The following is a 20,475-nucleotide window of genomic DNA, read 5'->3' on the forward strand; positions in this document are numbered from 1 at the left end:
TGACTCGTTTTTCTGTTTCTTTTAGATAACACAATTGGTAGGAATCATTTCTGCATTGCCTTTCAAAGGACTGCACTGAGGGGCGGGAGACACAAAATGAAACAGGGACAAAGAAAAAAGAGGTGATATGGACAACACTGAGAGGAGAATGCTTCCACTGTGCACAGGCACCAAATAAAAGACAAACTGAAGAAAAGAATCAATTATATTTCTTACATGGTTGAACTGAGAAAAAGACAGAAAAATAAAGACATGACGGTTTACTGAACTCGAGGACAATGAAATCAAACACAGTCTGCAACTTTGAGTTTATCACTTCTCATTGTGAGACTGAACTTTGCCTCCAAAGGAAAAAGAGAAGACAGACTGAAATCTAAACGAAACTAACAAGCTGTACATAAAAAAAGAACATTTGAATGTGCAGGTAGATTTTCAGACTTTTTTATTAAAAAAAAAAGGAAGCAAAGTCTAGAAAAAACAGGTTGTCTTCCTTTGATATTAAGCTACATTATTTTCATTCTTTTTATTATTTGAGTAGTTTTCTAGAATATCAATGTTTTCGTAAATCTTTATTGCCTTAATTTTCTCAAAATTTGGGGAAAATGTTTCCATAGTGTTGACTTATTAGAAAAAAAAAAAAGACTGATTGAATGATTTGAGTGGTTCTGGGAGTTTCCTTAGAGCCTCGAAGATGAAATCTACAAAGCTATCTGTACAGGATTTAAAGAAAAAAAGAAAAGAAAAAAAAGGGTGTATTTGTATGAAGATGACTTTAAATTATGTGGTGCAGTGCAGCTGGTCTTGGGTCATGGGACAAAAAAAAAAAATCTTTCGTGCGTGTTTTGGAAAAGGAGAATCCACCGTTCCCTGGAAAATGCAGTTTAGATTAATCATGGGATAAGATAAGCATTCTGGTTCTCCATTACATTCTGTGTTTTTTGTTTTTTGTTGTGTTTGGCCTTTTTACCTTCCAAAAATGTTTTTTGCTTTGTCTGCTTTGCTTGTCACAATGCAAAAAGAAAAGTAAAAAAAAAAAAAAAAAAAAAAAAAAAAAAAGGAACGTCTCTGACTTTGAGAAAACGCTGGAAGAAAAAAAAACGCAAAGGTTTTTAAATGTGCAAAAAGCAATAGTTTTAGGAAAACTGTTGGAAGTTTCTTGAGTCTTTCTTAACTGTTGAACAAACGCAGCCCACAAGGGGGCATATTTTATACCAAAGATGAAGAAACTACGTAGTGAAGAGATCTTCCTTATGTTACAGATATTTTTTTTTTATGCTTTTCATGCTGTTGGTGTGTGCGGTGCTTTTATCAGCGACAGAAAACACAGGGTGGCCTCAGCCTTGAGACGGCTCTCTGAGATGTCATGTGATTGAACGCGATGATGTAACATCTGTTGAGATTCCACATGCCCTGTGGTTATGAGATGCAGTAGCTTTACTATTGGGAATGAGCCAGTGTAGGAAATAAGCTGAAAAGGCGTTAAACTGGTGTGCACTGTGTCGACTTGCCCAGCTACACCATCGTCAGGCCGCAGTGACCAATCTCACTTCCTTAACACAGACACTGGCTGCTATAGCTCTTTGTGACGGCTTGCTGCAAGACTCAAGAGTTTATGGTTTTGAAATTCATTGTCTCAGTCCACACAAAAAACTGTTTTATGCCACTGTCTTACCAAACACAAGCCATTGAAAATGTAAAATTAGCGAAGCTCTGTGTAAGATGAAAGGGCATTTCTGTTGAACAAAATCATTTCAGCTTATCTATTTCCTTCTAAAAGGACAAGGAGATATTTTATCTTATTGTGTTGCCTTTGTCTTTTTTTTTTTTTTTTTTTTTTTAACTGATTATAATATGTGAGCTGCTAAACACTTTTCAGTATTGGGGATTGAGGCTGTCCTGTGCTGGGCGGGTGTGAAAAGAGGTGCATCTCCAAACTGTCGAATTGACCGTATTACGCCAGGATAAAGGCGATCATTTGCACTGAGTAAGAGTGCAGGAGTTGAGAACAAAAAGCAAAAAAGACAGAACACCAAATGGTCTTTAAATGGCTGATGCTGGCCGTGACGCCACATCCTCAAAGCCTCGCTGACCTGGCGCTCCACCAATGAAAGGAAGCGGAAGAAAAACACGAACAGACAAAGGTCAGTTCAACCAAAATCAAGCAGATACAGACCTCTAATCGAAAATAACCTATTAAAAGAGTAGAGAGAGAGAAAGAGAGAGAAAGAAAGCGAAAACAAAAGTAATATTTATGAGATCTTTTTTTTGTACAGGTGTGTAAAAGAAGATGCAACAGAAATAACTTTGATGATGCTATTTTTTTATTTGCTTGGTCACATGCCTCCCATGTCTTTCAAATTGTGATTCTGAGAGTGTCTGTAGAACCAGTGGTTATTGCTGTAGTTTCAAATGTCTCTTTTTTCTTTTTGTTTTCTTTTTAGACAAATCTTTCAATAAAAAAAAACAAAAAACCTTTCAAATTGTAAATACCAATCTTGCCTTTTTGGCAGCACCACTAGAGTGCACTGTTGTTGTGTACACGGAAAGGCTGACAGGGTATCACAAACGTATGAAGATACCACGAGTCACCAGGGATTTAACATTTGGTCAGTCGACAGACACAAAAGAGACATTTAGATTCAAAAAGGCATAAAAGCACTTCACTGACATCTCTGCCAATTCAATTAGAATTAAAGAGGGAGCCGCCTGTGGTTTAAGTGTTACATTAAATAACATACCGAGCTCATCATCTGTGAGGTAAGTCAACAGCCATGGACACACACAGTTAGTACTTAAGCTTGTTATATACTGTGTATTGAGACTGTTTGCACATTCTGTGACAATCATGTATAGCAATGTAAGCAGGACTCAAACTTGTTGTTGTTTTCAGTACTCCATGCTTCAGGATCTCAGGGTTTAACAGCCTGAGTGAACCAGTTCTTTCCAAAAACTGACAAATTGAGTCAATAGAAAACATTCTGACCCAGGAGCTAGAAAGCCTTTCTAGTCATGGGCCAAGTTAGTATATTAATACAATGTGCTATATTTAACAAACAAACAAAACAAAACAAACAAACAAAAAAAAACTTTCCAACATTCCGAAATTCAACATAAATGTGATGTTGTACTTGAATTGATTGCATACAACTCTTTGACCTGATGTTACATATTTTTACTTTGTTATAAGAATACAATGGCAAGCTGTACTTTCATTACATTATTTATGAGGGGCATTTTCTCTCGATCAATGTTGATTACTGTTGTGTATTGATACACAGTATGAAACTAAAATGAAGCCTTGGGACAGTGCGACCATTTAGGACATATGGAAGGCACATGCATTCAGTGCAACTGTGTATAAAACAGGAAAAGCGGTATAGTCAGTAATTGAATGAACATGTCATGCTTTTTGGATTGACTGTGAATGTGACTGCACAGATTGAATCTCATTCAAAGATTACACAATGTGCAATGTGAATAAGCACATTTTTGGGTCCTCCATTCGACCACTGTGGCAACTTTTAAACAGAAAAAAGAATGAATCCAGTGATTTAAATCTAAGTGAGTTCCCTGAGGTACAAAATGAAATCTGTGTTTAATAGCTTTTACGAGCTGTTTTGCCATTTTACTGAAACCTGACCCTGATCTGATACCACCTAATAGACTCAAAGAATCTGAATGGATACACAATTCAAGGTTTTCATGTCAAAAGTCAGTTTACAGAGCGTCTCGTTTGCAATAGAAGGCTGTAAGTAGCTCAGGCTGTAAAATAATGATGACAATAATTATACCAAAAACATCTTATAACTGTGGCATTCTGCATTTACAAACATGATTACATCAGTCCCAAAGACTTTTGCTGACCGATCATTGCTTTCTGTTCCCACACCTTCAGTAGCAGGTGCGGATTAGTATGATGAAAACTAACACAACAGTGACAATGGTCAGTGCTGAAAATAGAAAGATAAGGCCGGCAAAGACACTGTTTTTCATGGGGGAGATTTGTTTCACTTCAGATGGGATCATATTGGACATACTCAGCATGTAGCCCAAGCTCCAACCTACGCTGGTTTTCTTCACCTGAAGAGAAGAGAAGAGAGTTGAAGTTTATCTGATGGTAAATTTATGTACATGCAGCGCTGCCAGTCAGCTAGTACATCACTTTCCGTGTCTTGACAAGTTGGAAATGTCACGCAGTTTAAGCTCTGGGGCAAAATATGAGTAATAACCCCTAAAAAACTGTCTGGTTATGACCTCCTCTAAAAGGGCCCATTAGCCATGAGGCTCCAGCACAGCCTGCGGGCATTACATAGCCCACCCACAATACACTAACTCGGTTGTTGGTCGGACTGAATATTTGGATGTTTGCCAGCTGCTTGGGAACTTTTTTTTCTTCTAAAGGGTAAGTGTCATGCAATTTGAGAACCTCAGCTGTAATGTGGGTACTCTATGACTCATGAGTGACTTTGCATCACACACTGGGAATCCCCTTATCCTGAGGGACCTCCATTGTAAAAGCTGCTTTGGATCCACAGGACATCCCGGCCTGGCTTTCAGTCAGCTTTTTGTGCACGGACCATTGGTGTGTTAGTCGCCCATCTCTAATAGGTGGCCTCATTTGTGCTTGTATGTATTTTAATGGCTTTTACTGGTAGTAGCTCAACTACTGTATAGCAACACTCAGGAATTATATTCCAGTATATCGCAAATTATGATGGATTTTTTATTATTATTATTATTATTATTATTATTATCCATCTTTAAATATTAAATAAATTTGGCTATAGGAATACTCCAACTCAGAAATATCCTGATGAAAATTGTAGTGGGTTTTTGGGTTGTTTGACAAACCTCTTTTTCAAATTTAATGTTTCTCCACGTCTCTTTGTCAAACTTGTATCCATCTGCCAGCAGAGTGAAGACGTAATGAGCTGCATAACAATAAGTCTTAAGGTATTTGGGGATGATCCATGTCTTTTCTTGTCTCAGCTGCAAGGAAGCAAAAAAGACCAGTTAAGACCAGAGAGACAAGGAAATGCTGCCACACAGCTTACCACATCGTATTCACTGATGTCGGAGCAGCTTTGCTGCCTGAGGAAAAATATTTTCCATGTAACTCAATGTGTAATAACCATTTTTTTCAGGTACCTATTTCTGTGTTGATTTTTCTTTCCTCGTTACTGTTCTTTTCAGTTCACTCCATTTTTTTTTTCCTTATTGCCCTTTCCATTGACCTTATTCTTCCATTGTAGATTCAGATTGTTATTTAATGCTGCGGTGACAAAAACTATTTTGCTGTTGTTTTCAAAGACAACAGAGCAAGTATAAAATAGTGAGCACTAAAACATGTTGACTTCAAAGCCTTTTTGTCACTGTTACCTCACACTGAAAAGATTCTTGTTTTTATGACTTCAGCATTGACTGATAAAAGACAAAAGACCTGACCTCATGGCAGTCTTTTACAGAAAACGACCGCAGTCGTATGTTTCATCTCACAAATCATACTTTTTTTTTTTGCTTGGTGCTTTTTTGAAAGGAAACATCCCTAAATCTTGGTTCATTGACTGCCATTTCTAGGTAGCTAACCATTTTTGCACCAGGTTAGCTGATTGGTGGTCTAACTTTGACTTAAAATGATCATTTGTGTTTGTCAGATTGACTCCAGTGTTGTGGTTACTGTACTGTTATCAGCTGTGCAGTATTTGAAATGCTGCGTTATGAAACATCTGTTTACTCTTCATCAGCTACAGGTGGCCTTTTAGCAATATTTAGGGGGCATACCACATTGGCACAAATAAACAGAAAGGTTTTGGACTCAATTGCCACATGTCACCTCCCCCCAGGCCACTGACCAATAAAATGCCCCAATGCTTCCAAATTTTATCAAAATCATGATGAAAAAAAAAATGCATGAATGGAGTAGAGTAAAGATGAAGTGGTTCTCTGCCTGACACCAACCGTGCAACAAGTTGTGTTACGAGCATGAAAGAGAGACAGAAAGACACATGACACGATTATGGTCTACAAATTTGACACACTTACCACTGTCCAATGTGTGTGGCAGAATTTCCTAACTGAGGAGTTGAATTGGTCAAGATCGTTCGTGCCATTCATCAGCAGCGCTCTTGAAATGTAGAAGAATCCAGCATATGCCTGAGGAACAGCAGAGACACACAGTATGCCTTTTGCGTCTCCGTTTCCCTACTTCCATGTTATATTTGCACTGTGCATTACCATGTAATCTCCAGTGACTGGCGGCTGCTCCACCCCATTGAAGGAGCAGTGGGATGAGGAGCAGTTCTTGAAATCGAATATGGACCTCACAATGCTTCTGCATTTGTCTGAGTCAGGGACTCCCACCATGAAAAATTCTTGGTCTGGGTCATAGTTGTTTGGCTTCTTTGTGCACGCTGTGTCATAAATATCTGAGGCCTTATATGTGGTGTTGAAGCCTTCAGCAAAGCAGGGGTTCATAATGTAGGTTGGATCAGATGATTCCTGGATCGTTGAAACGACAGAAAATATCAAAAGAAGTGATGGAGGACTATGAAATGAAAATTACAAAACAGAGATGGACAGGAGGAGATGAGAGGATCAGTTAATATTTGATACCAGGACACTAATGCTAATTTATGCCCCTTCCATATTCTCAGAGCGTTCCGTATTCGTCCTGCAGCATTTACTGTTTGTAGTAAGAATTAAGTTAAAAACTAGCAGAAATAATGCGCTTCTCGCAGACTAATTTGACGACATTCATGGTCCGATCAATATTCTTAACGACATAATGCATCTTCGACTGGTCTCCCTCCTCCCTGTTAGTAATTCAAGCAATGTTCATTAATCAATTTTTTACTGGACCTTAATGGAGTTTTACTCACACATACATGTAAAACAAAGCACATCCCTCTGCCACATGCATTTAAACATGAAGGTAAAAAGCCTCAGAGAAAACAGGCTTAGGAAAGAGCCACCACCCTTTTAAAGATTTGACCTCCAATTGATTTCTTCTAGACGCACCCACTTGCACACATGCACATAAAGGATGAGAGTCGTACCTGCAGTATTATGTCTAGAATCCGCTTCTCAGCCTCATTTTTGCCATAGCAGAGGAAACTGTGTGTGTAGACATTATATGGGTAACCATATAGTTTCACGTGCATGTAGTCTTGCCCTTTGAGGTCATCCTGGACTGCGAAGGCGATCTGGGTCGATGCTCCACCAAGGTCCATGGATCCTACAGTCTGTTCCCCTTCTGGACGTACATAGGTGTTCCACAGGTTCTTCTGCATGTCCGATGGGAACGGTTAGTCTATGACACTAGATCAATATGATGAACATGTGTACGTGTGTAGCAGATAGATCAGATTGATCAATGGCGGTGTCTGACCTCTATAAAGTTTCCCATTAGGTAGTTGACAGTGATCCATCCATATAGCCCTTCTTCTTGACCAGTAATAATGGAGGCATTTTGGAAGGAGAAGGGAAAAGAACTCAGGAAGCGCCTGAGATCCAGCAGGATTTCATTTGACCTCTCTTCATCCTTTTCACTGGCAAGACAAGGAACAGATTGACAGATCTTAAAGTCTGGTGTAAAACAGAAAATGTGTCATATTGTCGTAAGAATGGTAGGATATTGGGACAAGACACATTAGACTGATAATGAAGAGGAGCCAGCCAGACTGTCCAATGGTTAATCCAATGGCCTTCCTTAAAGATCAGTTATTAATTGGTTTGTTAAATAATATCACTTATTGTAATAATATACATAAATTATTAATAATTTAACAGACTTACTGAATTATTGTCACTGTGACATATTTTCTAAGTAATAATTTTACCTTTGGACAGATTTATTCTTTTCTCTGAAAGTGTCACAAGTCAAGCAAATTTGAAAAACCAAACATCTGACCATGCCGAAATTTTATCTAATCAGTGCAGTCAAGTCAGTTCAACTAATGTCCAGAACACAAGCGGAGCAACGTGAAGGATCAAATCAGGCTTTGAACTATCTATCCATCTTCCACTACTTTTTTCCATTTCTGGGTCGCGGGGTACTGGACCCAATCCCAGCCAATGTGGCTTTGGACTAGTGGCATGAATTGCATGAACTTTATAGCTCAGAAAACATCTCAGGAATCAGTGTCCACTGCTGCGAGAAAACCCTATTTTTGGAGTTCCCATCGTCATTGGAAAACAATCTGGACTTCTGAAATTTGCCCCAGTTAGTGATGCTAACATGCTCATGCCTGTTTTTATCACAGGCTGGAGCAAAATTAAATTCTTCTGATCCATCCAGTCACTTTCCAATTGTTCATAGATAATGGTGAGTATGTCTTATAGCTTTCAGAGATGGTGCTGCTCTCTTACTGTAGCAGTCTCATTCCAGCTGTAGCTCCTAGAAAGAGGGGCGTGGTTTTGTGCTTTTCAGCTGGAATGGCATTCTTGACTTTGTCCATGCAGTCTTGAAATGCTTTCCATGACTGAACATCTTTCTGTCGGTCAACTTTCATCTCTGATATACCATCACCTGTGGGCACAAACCCAAGTTAAGATCAGATTTGTCAGGTAAGTAAGGTAAGTAAGATGCCTGAGTTAATCCATTGCGAAAGTTTTTCACTAAAAGGCTGATGGAGTCTTGTTTCGTTTTAAAAATTGGCAAAACTCATTTTTAATTTTGTTCCTCGTTAGACACAAAAGTTGCCATGTGCAATGTGATCTTGTTGTAAAGACAATGACTCACCAGCGACTCGACAGTTCATCATCTCAGTCACTACTCCAGTTTCATTCTCCTTCTCTCCAGGCCACATATACAAGTACACGGTGGATCGAGACGAACCCGAGTCTATCACTATGCCATACTGAAGAGAAGAAGAAACTTACATCAGATGGTCACATTTTTTTATTTGATTGACTTTCACCCTTGAAGAGTGTAAAAAGTGAAAGTGTAAAAAGTGTTGAAACAATTAAGATTGCGCAAATTAGCTGCTGCTACACCCACCACGAAACTACATGATGTGTCTTAAGGACCAAAACCAAAAAGAAACCATGTTTGGTGGAGAAGGTGGAGCTGAAGAGGGGGAGGGGTGGATCTGAACCGCTCTGTGCTTTCTGCAACAGGCCTCGTCTCACAATGCATACGCTGACTGATCAACTAATTTAGTTTCGTTTAGTTAATGAGGATCTCTCTTGGCAGTTGTACTGTGCAATAGCTACTCTTCCTGGGGTCCACAAAGAAATACAGTACAGTACACAACATTATAACAAAATGCAGTGAGAATCTACGAGAAAGCAGCATTAAAAATATGCAGGGAAAAACACACAAAAAAAAAAAAAGAGAGAGGAAAAGGATGTCATCCCCAATCAATTCAGGATGAACACGCCCGGCAGTCTCCTGGCACACTCAGTCTTACTCATTCTCTGCTGCTAATCCACAAGGGTCAAGGGGTGCTGGAGCCAACCCCAGCCAGTGTTCCAGGCAAGGGCGGCATCCACCCTGGACAGGTCAGCAGTCCATCACAGGGCCAACACACAGAGACAGACAGAGACCAACAACCACTCACAGTCACACTCAGACCTACGGACAATTTGGAGTCACCTGTTGTGCAAACATGATGTCTCTGGATGGTGGGAGGAAACCCGTGCAGGCACGGGGAGAACATGTAAACCTCAGACAGAAGGGCCCCAGACCAGGAATCGAACCCCACACCCTTATGCAACACTAAGCACTCGGCCCCCATGCTGCCCCCCCAGCACACATTACCTCTTTTATATACAGTCGGTGGATAAAGCATGTGTTTGTGTGCTAGTCTCTGTTACACTCTGCATGTCCTCATGTAATGCTTCAATGCACTTTTGATCTGATTCGGCATAAAAATATTTGTGCATGTGTGGACTCACCTCTGAGCCGTACTCTTTAACACCCCAGGTGTCTTGGATTACAGCCACTGCAACAAGGGCAGCAATACTAGTGAACAGCAGCAGCACCACTGCTGTTATACAACACTTGTAGCCCCTTTGCTGCTTGGATTTCATTTCTGTTGGCAAAAAAGTGCTTATTAGATTGAGAACAAGATACATTTTTGAAGATCCGCAGCAAACATGCTGCAGCAGCATTTTATTCAAGATGAAAAAACTGGACTGAGATATTTTTACAGGTTTAACAAGCACATAAAAGGAAAGCAACTCAGGAAAAATGTTGTCAGGGCACAGATCACATTTACCTTCTGTCATGTGACACTGAATACTTTAGATCACCTGCTTTACATTATGAAATGACATGAAATGGTAATCGGTTACACGTCTTTCATGATCTGAAAAGAACACCAACGGCTTCTGAATGTGCTTTGACTTAGAAAGAGTTTTTGATTGAAAAAAATCTATATTATTCCTGAACAGACAGCATATTAGCTCTCAAAGGTCTCTGTTGAGTTGATTATGTGAACCTGAACTGCAGATGCAGTTGGATTTAAATATATCAATGAAAGCCTTACCTGATCAATTATTTAACCGTCTAATTTAAAATGGTGTTTGAGAGAAGTTGGTCAGGAAAAACTTTTGAGTGTAATTGAGTAAAGTCTCACTGGCCATAAAAACTGCTGCCAGTTTTTGATATTGTGGAAGCTGGTACGCACGAGGAAACCTTCCATTGGGTCTGTTTACATTGAACACTAAACAATGGCTGTGGAGAACAGCTCGTCTTCCAGTGCTAACAGGGAAGTCTATAACAAGCTTCAGGCCAAAGACAAATAATCACCCTAAAGAGTTTTTCAGTTTTATTTTGATCTTCTTTATAAATACAGCGTGCTGGAAAGTTTTCTGTTTGAGTTTCAAGCCCAGTTTATACTTAGCAGTAAACAGTACGGCCAATTGGATTCACCATGTGTGCTTTGATGAAGAAAATGTACACACGCAAAAAAGATTTCTCAAATGCAATACCGCCATTGCTTTGGCCTCTCACATGCTTTTCTCATGTAATCATACAGACATGCAACCCGGCCGCAATTACAGGTCACAACATAATCACACAGTTCTTTGTCCCTGAGCAAAAACACACCTGCAAACTCATGACAATAGTTTTTTTCTAGTTTAATTTGTAATTCTTTTTTCCCCCCTGCATGCTATCTATTGCTTATGTCTGTAACTGTGCAAGGTGATATGTATACCATGTGAGGATATATTTAAATATATATCTATATTTAAAGCTACCACTAAGTTTAGCATTGCTGTGTTATACAATACAGGACTGAATAAACATTTAAAATAGCAAATGGGGAGTATCATAGTTTACTATCTTGAGTTGTTTAAAAAAGAGTAAAGATTACATAAAAAAAAAAATAATATTTTTGCAATGGTTGAGACATTGTAAGTACAGAACTACAGAAATAAAGTACAGTAGTCTTGCCATGGATACTATTATCAAAGAGTTACAATTACAAACACCACTACAGTTTTGTTTTAACCTCAAAAATAAATATTTGACTGTTCCATCATAAGCCTGATGCAAAAAATACCTGATTGACAATATTTGTTATTGTTCAGGATTTAACATTACCATGTCATCAATTTGAAAGAAGCAGGTTGAAGCTGTTAGATGAGGTGTGATTAGAACCAGGTGACATGTAAACAAGGACGTAATGTCTGGGACAGATGTTGCTTCTCGCCCGCAGAACTCTCCACGTTCATATGTGAGACATAGTTTCTAATTCAAGGTTTTTACAATTTGATGACTTTTGTATATATATATATATATATATATATATATTCCAAATTTTTCATGTGAATTTCAAAGAGCATACAGTAACTTGAGCTCATTGATCTGTGGCTTTGATGTCAGTGATTCTCAGTGGCTGAGGATTAGTAACTGACAGTGTTGTGCAGGTTACTCAAGAAATGTAGTCAAATGACTCATTAACCTGTAAAAACAGTGACGAAATTACTGCACTGATTAATTGATTCCAAAAATGGTTACAATGTTAGTAGCTCTTCTGCTTACTTTTCCTTACACACATTGCTGCAAAAAAAATTGTTACATGTTAAGCTGCCTAGCTTTCCACTAAGACATTTTATTTAAAAATACGTATTCCATCAGAAAACATAAAGCTAAGCTGTATTAACTTTTTCCTGAATGATGAAAAAAATAAACATAAACAGTGTCAGTTATTTCTCTTTTCTTAAGCCTGTAACAAACTCATTTAATAGCATCCAAAATAAAAATAAAGCCTTTTTGATGTTGTAACATTTAAATATTTTTACTAGAGCGCATATTCACATAATAAAAAATTATATAAATAACAATAAAATCATCAACCCTTTTTCCTAGTTCTCCTTTGATCTTCCATATAAGAATACCAAACAACGCCAGGCTTCGATAGTAAAAGTCGCCTAACGCTCTCTGCTCACTGTATGTTTCCTCCATTATCCGGAGCTGTGCAGCAAATTTGATGTGGAGTTTTTCTTTGGCTCTTGAATAACTCTTGTTGCCTTCACATAGTTGACACTGTTTGGCCGAGACAAACTTGAAGTAACTGAAGGGGTCTCTTTCCTCTCCCTCCATGCTATTAGTATTGACAACAACAAAGCACATGTGGGGGATATCATCAACCTGAGACTTCAAAGAAAAAAAAAAAAGCTTAAAAAGGAATCGGATTACTGCAAATTGCTTCAAGTGAAGCCTCTGAAATAACATGAATAACTTTGTTTTCTCTTTGTATTGTTGCCGCTTACTAAGCACTATTTTTCCCTTCCTTTCCTATCAGCATGCAGAAATCTTACAATTTTCCAGTTCGAAACACCAAAACTTTTGGGACCTTCCAATCGAGTTGCAGCATATTGGGATTAATACTTTTGACTTTGTAACACTAACCATAGTGTCACTGTTGACATATTTCTAAGGCGTTTAAGTCAGTCCTGTATTTTCCAGTGTCATTCATTTTTTGTGTTGTGCTTTACGAGATAACATGCATCACCACCTCTTTCTCTGTAGGTCATTCGTCTCATAGATGGTATTTGTGTCCAAGGGAAAACAAAATATAGTGTTTCTAGGAAGTTAGAAGACAAACAGAAGAAATAACAAAGCAACGTTCTCATTCTACTTGATTGTCACTGACAACACCCACATGCACTCTATGGGAAACCTAGCGATCAAACAACTCATGTGTAATGACACATGTTGTTGTTTCTGCCTGTATGGACTGGTTTTCCTAAGTTTGGGAAGTGAAGCAAATGGAACTGAACACACCCCAACAGAAACATGTGAACACAATAAAGTACAGTTACCCATCTACATGACTTATTTAGAAATATGTGTTTTTTTAACTAGTAAATATGTAAATACCACATCCACAAAAGGGACATCTGCTTATTACTTACCTTCAGGTGCTGGCTCGTAGAGCCTAGTTGGAAGTGTGAGAAGGCTCTGAAGAGACGATGTAGAAACACAGCAGGAAGCAAGGGAGAGTAAGGGAGAGGAAATGAGTGTGCAGTGAGTGAGAGATATCTCAAGAGTGATTGGTCCAAGGGAGACCCCAACAAACAGACAGTGAGAGAGAAGGCTCCTGGGAGGACCTGTCTTTTGGCCCCTCCCACCACACCAGTGCAACTGAGCAACCAATCCAGGAAATGCAGCTAGTGAGCAACTGTTAGAAGGCTGGTCCCTGTTCACCGTCTGTTTCTAATGATTAAGCAAAGATATAAGTATTTGGGAGTATGTATGATATAATGTGAGAAGCGCCAAGGGGTGTGGTGATAACGTTAATTGATCTAATCAATAATGGTATAAAGTGCAGCATGGCTGAGTAGCTGATGTGCAGTTTATCACAAAGTCAGCTCTTATTAGATAGGCCTGAACTGATGGACAATGGACCTGAAAGGCAGAGCCTGAAGGACAGTGTCAGTGATCTAGGTGTGCTTTCATATGTGCAAAGAAAAAGAAAGTGTAAAAATGTCTCTATCAAGGTATTGTGTGCACAGTGGACATTGTTCTGGAATTTTCCATATTTGTTTTGCTTTCAGAAGCGACAGTAAAGAATTGAGAGCACTTTTAATCACTTCCGTGCATGCACATAGTGAATGTGTGACTGCCGTCATGCGTGCACACTGACACATGCTTGGATTTCGCAGCAAAAGTGAGATCTGCAATTATTTCACATTAGAGGAAGTGGAGAGCCACATTAGAGGAGAGTGCATCATCTTCTAAAGTCCAGCTCAAAGACAGAAACCAAAATTTCTACCATTTCAGAGAAGATATTAGATATAAGAATAGATAGATATGAGTATTTAACAAAAAGCACATTCTTCTTCCAAAAGCTTCTTAGTTATCAAAGTCAATAAACCAGAGCCACAGGGTTTGCTCCCTTGTCTCTGATAACAGTTGGATAATGTTTGCTGTGCCAATATATCACAGAACTACAAGCCTTAAGTGAGATGGAGGGTCTGGTTTTGACTCTTGACCCTTAAAATGGACTCTATATTTACTTGAGTTCTAGTTTAAGCGCTCCAAATTTACGAGGGAGCGACACCGAATAGCAGGAATGAACCTTTAACTCCTCAACCACACTTTAGTTGCCACGTAAAAAATTTTTTAAAATTCATCATATCTGGATGTAACACTGGATGAAACCTCGTTACAGGGAAGATTCACATGATTCAAAATGAAATAGTCAAACTAAGCCTTGTGTCCAGAGCTATAGCTTCAGGCCTCTAACCTCTCTGAGCTAAGATGACGAGGAATGTGAACACCACTGAAGGGTGCTCTCGCTGTGTCTCCACTCTGTGCTGCTTCATGATATGTTCATCACATGCTTTCCCCATCGCCTTTGGATAATGCATTCTAAGACTGTAACAGTGGGCAGTTGTACAGTAAACCAGATATGTGCTCTCCAGCTTCACACACCACCGGCACCGGACTCACCCAACTCTTCTCTTCTCCACTTCCATGAATCGTGTGGAATCCTTAACATTACAGCATGTGGGTGGTCCTCTGGCGTCTAGACAATCTACAAAGAAGACATTGATAGGGCCAGTCCGAGTCAATTACATGTCTGATTCAGTGGATGATTGCAGATTAAGTACCTTTAGATGCCTGAAGTGAGACCTGAAACCGAACGCTCTGAACAAAGCAGAAAGTTGGGACTTCGGAAATTTGATTTTTGCTCAGAGAGGAAATAGCAGAAAGGCAGCTCCAACTTAATTTCATGTTCTTCAAGCCTCCTAGATACAGATTGCATACCTTAGATGGTCTGGCCGTAGGACAGCTAACCTGTTCAATGTTTAGGCCATTCCAATGTTGCTGCCATGAACAAGATTTATGACTAAGTGTGAACTTCCAACAGCACTAATGCAGAACAGATGTTAGAGATCACCAATCTATAAAACTGGGCATATCCATGAAATCCAATACCTTTACAGGTCTTGCTGGGTGGTTGCTGACTGATAACAGCATTGACCAACGGAAAAGTGCAATTTATGTTAAGGAAGTAAGTTAAATATACTTTAAGTTTGATCACCTAAAAAAGCAAACATACTTTTCTTTTCTTTTTTTTTTTTTTTACAGAAACATTTCACTATGACTACTGAGCGGGTGCAAAAGGTTTTCAAAAGATGCATTTACTGTGAACATATTGCAATGCCTGTCGCTGGCCACCAACGTAGGACGTTGAAGCTAATGTAAATGGTATTTTTATTTGTATTTATTACACAGGGGAATGAATAAATACTGATTTTATGATAAACATCACAAAATAACAGATCTACATAAAAAGAATGTGTAATTGTTCAAAACGTAATTGATGTGACTATAATTTTTTCTTTTTAAAAGACAAAACAACATTGTACTGAAAACACTTTCTACAGGGGAATGCTTTCTTTTGACACCATCCCACCTCATCAGATTTAGAATTTTCAAGAGAAAAATCTCGAGGGTATAGTTTTAATTATATGCATGTTGCAGCTATACTCCAATATCCCCAAATGTTTCATTCTATGTGTGCCACGAAAAAGTAACAATAAAAACGTACTGAAATGATGTGTTGGAAATAACACTAGTGTAAAATGTTATCGATCCAGCCTTATCATTCTGCTCACAGGCTGGCCTTGTACAGCAGCATTCTCTTATAAAGTCCTATAAATAAAATCTTGGCTGTGGATCTGTGAGTTCTGTATAAACAGTTCAATATAATATTTCATTGGTGCTTTAAAAGTGAGCTGCAAATCAATTGTTGCTGCTCATTTGTAAATGTATGTATAATCAATATTTTGAAATTAATTTCTATGATTACTTATAAAAATTATTAGGTAGCATTTTAAATACTGTAATTAAATACAGAATTCGGGGGAAATGCACCGACATGTCATTTCTGTATTTCTCACTTAGCAGCATTCTTGTTTGAGCTTAAACTGTACTGATAAACAGCCTTTTTAACAAGCAAGTGGCAATTATATGAGCAGCACTTTCAATGCTGGACATCATGACTATTGATAGTTTGGATATTTGGAAAGCTGCCTAGAAGAGGTATTTGCTAATTGTATGTGTCTGATGTGGTGGTTTCAAAATGCACTAAATTCCCCAGCAGGAAATGTTGTGGTATTCGAAGAGCAGATGCACTTCAAGTCCACAGATAGAGCCAGACCTTCTCCATTCAAATATCTCAGTGTAAGCAATGGTGGAAAATGAGGTCTGCTGGGTTCTCTCCAATTTCTGCGTCTATTGATTTTTTTGCTAGCTTTCTGTTTGCTCTTCAACATTCTGTCCTACCTATACTTAAACATTTAAGTCAGAAAATACAAATCTATCCTATCATGTGGCCCCACAACTTTAATGCATTCACTGCAATTCATCATCATCATCAAGCTGCTATCAAACGTCTTGTGATGTTAAATGGCTACATTGATCAAAAATTATAATGATAAAAAACTTGAGGCTTGTCTGTATGTTCTCTGATCATGTCATCTTGATGCATGAGAATTAAATAGAGTCACACACACATTATCCATCAGGTCGCTAATGCGTGGTTTTCTAATGTGTGGGCTAGTGCACTTAAAATCCAGTTGCCCCTAGTTGGCATCGAACTCAGCCCCTCTGTCTCATCCCCTCATCTACCTCAACCCCAAGTCAATAGCTTCCACTCCTCTTTGGTATCCATTGTGAAACCTTTTTATGGTGGTGATGTAATCTATGCATTCTACAGAAGACTCTCATCTGCTGATATTATAGAGAGACCCTCAGGGAGCATGTAACACAACCCCGGATTTTTTTGCATAATAAAGCAGTGAAATGACACCCATCACACCAGTATTGAATTAGTAAAAAGGAAACACTTATGCAAGTCGAATTCTCATTATCAGTGTTCATAGCAATTTGCACTGTTCAGCACGAGGCATTAAATGCTGACCATGTAACATAATCTTCGAGGTCTCTAGGGTAGTTGTGATTTCAAATTCAGTTATGTGCTGATGGCTGCTAGATTATAATGTTTTCCCATCCGACGCCTCCCAAGTGAGGAAATGTCTGTGGAAAGCATTCAACCAATAACCTCAAACAGGAGCTATATGATAAGCTGAGGTTAAAAGTTTCAGAACACCGTTTTTACAGTTTCCATTGGAACTGAAGCAGTTCAACTCCAATGAGTAGCTTGAATAAAGTACAAAGGGACTACAGGAGTTTAAAAAAATAAGAGGTAAGGATATCCAAAACTGAAAAATAATGTAAACCTCAGAATTATCCAACAATTCCTTTTTCGGGGAACAAGAAATGGGCTAACTTCAAGCTGTTCTGCAGCAATGGAGGTTGATCAAGCCTTGAAAGTTGGTGCTACCAATTCCTACAGCTTTTCTTTTCTTGATTATTTCCAGCCCCATCTTGTATAAAAGTGGTGTTGGAACATGCTGTATATGATTTGAACATTATTGTACTGCAGAAAGTAGTGTGTTGCTGTAAAATGGTGAAAAAAGGGCAAGAAACGATGGAAGAGAGACAGACCATTCATCTTCTTTCGCTTGTCCGTTGCCAGGTTCTTGGGGGTGCTGGAGCCGACCCCAGCTCACTCTGGGCGAGCGCGAGGTCCACCCTGGACAGGTCACCAGTCCATCACAGGGCCAACACACAGAGACAGACAGAGACCAACAACCACTCACACTCACACTCAGACCTACAGACAATGCAGAGTCACCAGTTAATCCAAACATGATGGATGGTGGGAGGAAACTCATGCAGGCACGGGGAGAACATGCAAGCTCCACACAGAAAGGCCCCAGGCCTGGGAACTGAACCTGCGACTTTCTTATTGTGGGACAACAGAGAAATTCCAAAGAAACTCAAGGTGTCAGTAAGCACATGACACTCAGAAACCGGAGGAATCCGAAGCCACAACAGAATCAGGGGACAAGTTCCTGACAGGTCAACTGCTGATACGGTAAGTGGCTCACAACTCAACAGATTCAAGCACAGCTTAATACTGTCTGCAGTAAGCAAGTCTCAGTTTTCACTGTGCAGAGGAGACTTTGTGTTGCAGATAGAAAGCCATTGCTAAGACTTTAGAGTAAGAAAAGTCCATCACCAGATTAACTACTGCGTCTGGAAGAAGGTGTTATGGACTGATGAATCAAAATTGGAAAAACGAAGGATTTCTGTACGCCATCCAGCAGGAGAGAGGATGGTCCCGCAGTGTGTGACGTCAAGTGTCATTCCTTGGAGAAAGAAGTGTAATGGTCTGGGGCTGTTTTGCTGGATCCTGGGATGGCGACTAGTACAGAGTGAACCAAGTGCCACACACTTATGAGAACTTCAGCAACAGAGTTGGGAAAAACTTTCAGAGGAATATTTGATTTCCATTGTGGAAATACTACGAGTGTGTTCAGCTGTAAGATCTGCCAAAGGTGGCTACTTTGAAAAGTTCAGAATACATTTTGGTTTATAAAATTGATTGCATGATTTCATTTTTAGCTTTTAGAGTACAATGAGACATTAACTTGCAGACTTCTCAATAAAAAAAACATAAATACAGATATACTGAACTCAACTACTTGTCTAACTACGAAATATTGTACCACAAAAAAAAAACAAAAAAACTGTCCCATTATATTGTTATTTTAACTGAACTAAGTCGAAATGCTCTAAAAAGTGCATTTTCAGGAGGAGGAGGCACCCCACTCAGATTATATCTGCTCAGGACCAAGGCTCTACCTGTGACCACTAACTGGATGAATATATTTCTCAGCAGTTACACATCACTGAAGGTTGAGCCACTTGGCAAAGGCGAGTATTTACTCCAAGCTGTGGTGTCCACACTCAACATACAAATAACTATCTGCATGTATATTTGTTCCGATTATATATTAGCTGTGTAAAGGGAAAGTCGTGTTTTCATGTGTATTTGTGCACCTCAGTATCACTTGCATATTTCGGGATATGGGTCAGCCGAAGAAGACTGTCCTCTTGCAGTTGACGCACCATGTGACAGCCTTGCGCCTCTTCAATAGCTCTCTCTTGTGGAAAAATCCCAAAACTGCAGCTCTAGAATGGAACAGATTTGAGTGGTAGTAAAAATTTACACAGACACACAATAGTGCGTTGAGAGAAGGCAACAATAAAGCCTTTGGCGAAGAATGCATGATAAAAATTCCTGTTGTTCTGCAAAACATTGAAATTGAGAGCTTTACAGCACCAGCCCACTCATCCCAAAGAGCTCAAATAATTAAAATTAGTGAATATATATTAATCTGAGGACAGTCAGAGTGATGGCAATGGCATATCAGGTAGGTAGGTAGTTCCCATTGAGCTCTGATTGGTTATATCAAAAACTGTAGCTGTATTATTATAAGAAACAAACATCATGTATGTTTAAACAAGTCTCTCTTTCTTGAGCGTACCTCTCTGTCTGCAGTTCAGAGCTATCATTTCTTTTCTTAACCTAACTGAACAGTGTGTCTTGGAGAAGCACATATTTTATTCATACAAGCTGTACAGGTCAAGCATGCGCTTACAAGCGCTTCAACAAGATTCGCTCTAAATCAGTGTGATGTCCTTTGTCTCATTATCCGAGGTTATAGTTTAGTCTGAACTGGAACTGCTGTCATTTTTCTAAACCAGCTATAACAAGATATTCAATTCCACAGGGAGACTCTGCTTGTATCCAACTCTTGTCTGATAAGGTAGCCTGAAGAGTAACTCAGCTTTGGGAAGCAAGTGAGTGAGCAGGTTTTCTGAGCTGTAATCATGGTCTAAGAATTAACCCCCTAATACTGAATCGTCATCTGTATTTTTAGAAAGCTGGCCTCTGTCCTCAGGGATTAGGACGCTCAGAGGCGGCTGAATGGGACAGCATGCCAGTTCGTGTATGTGTGTCATTTATGCCTGTCATCTTTAATTCAGCACACAGCAGTACAAATCAGAAGAAGAAGCGTCATATCCGACTGCATTCATACCACTTTCTCAGAAATAACCACACATGGTACACGCTATGTCCGTGAAATTATAGACGT

At 39.2% G+C, this 20,475-nt stretch overlaps 2 protein-coding genes across 2 annotated transcripts in view; one reads left to right on the top strand and one right to left on the bottom strand.

Moving 5' to 3' along the window:
- LOC115045555 (RNA-binding motif, single-stranded-interacting protein 3) overlaps positions 1-2,471 on the top strand; it is a 107,377-nt gene extending 104,906 nt beyond the window's left edge. Inside the window, exon 14 of the mRNA XM_029505304.1 lies at positions 26-2,471. Within this exon, the coding sequence (XP_029361164.1) occupies positions 26-29 (4 nt within the window). The 3' untranslated portion in view covers positions 30-2,471. The remainder of the gene's footprint in view (positions 1-25) is intronic.
- entpd3 (ectonucleoside triphosphate diphosphohydrolase 3) lies at positions 2,304-13,526 on the bottom strand. The gene is made up of 10 exons (XM_029505303.1): positions 13,369-13,526; positions 9,898-10,034; positions 8,741-8,858; positions 8,368-8,527; positions 7,388-7,547; positions 7,056-7,283; positions 6,235-6,498; positions 6,043-6,153; positions 4,852-4,989; positions 2,304-4,080 (listed from the first exon to the last, which is right to left on the bottom strand). Exons 2-10 carry the CDS (start codon positions 10,030-10,032, stop codon positions 3,892-3,894), a joined length of 1,503 nt encoding a protein of 500 aa, XP_029361163.1. The 5' UTR covers positions 10,033-10,034; positions 13,369-13,526; the 3' UTR covers positions 2,304-3,891.
- Between the last annotated feature and the right edge of the window lie 6,949 nt (positions 13,527-20,475).

The sequence above is a fragment of the Echeneis naucrates genome, chromosome 6 (assembly GCF_900963305.1).
Source record: "Echeneis naucrates chromosome 6, fEcheNa1.1, whole genome shotgun sequence".
NCBI lineage: Eukaryota > Metazoa > Chordata > Actinopteri > Carangiformes > Echeneidae > Echeneis > Echeneis naucrates.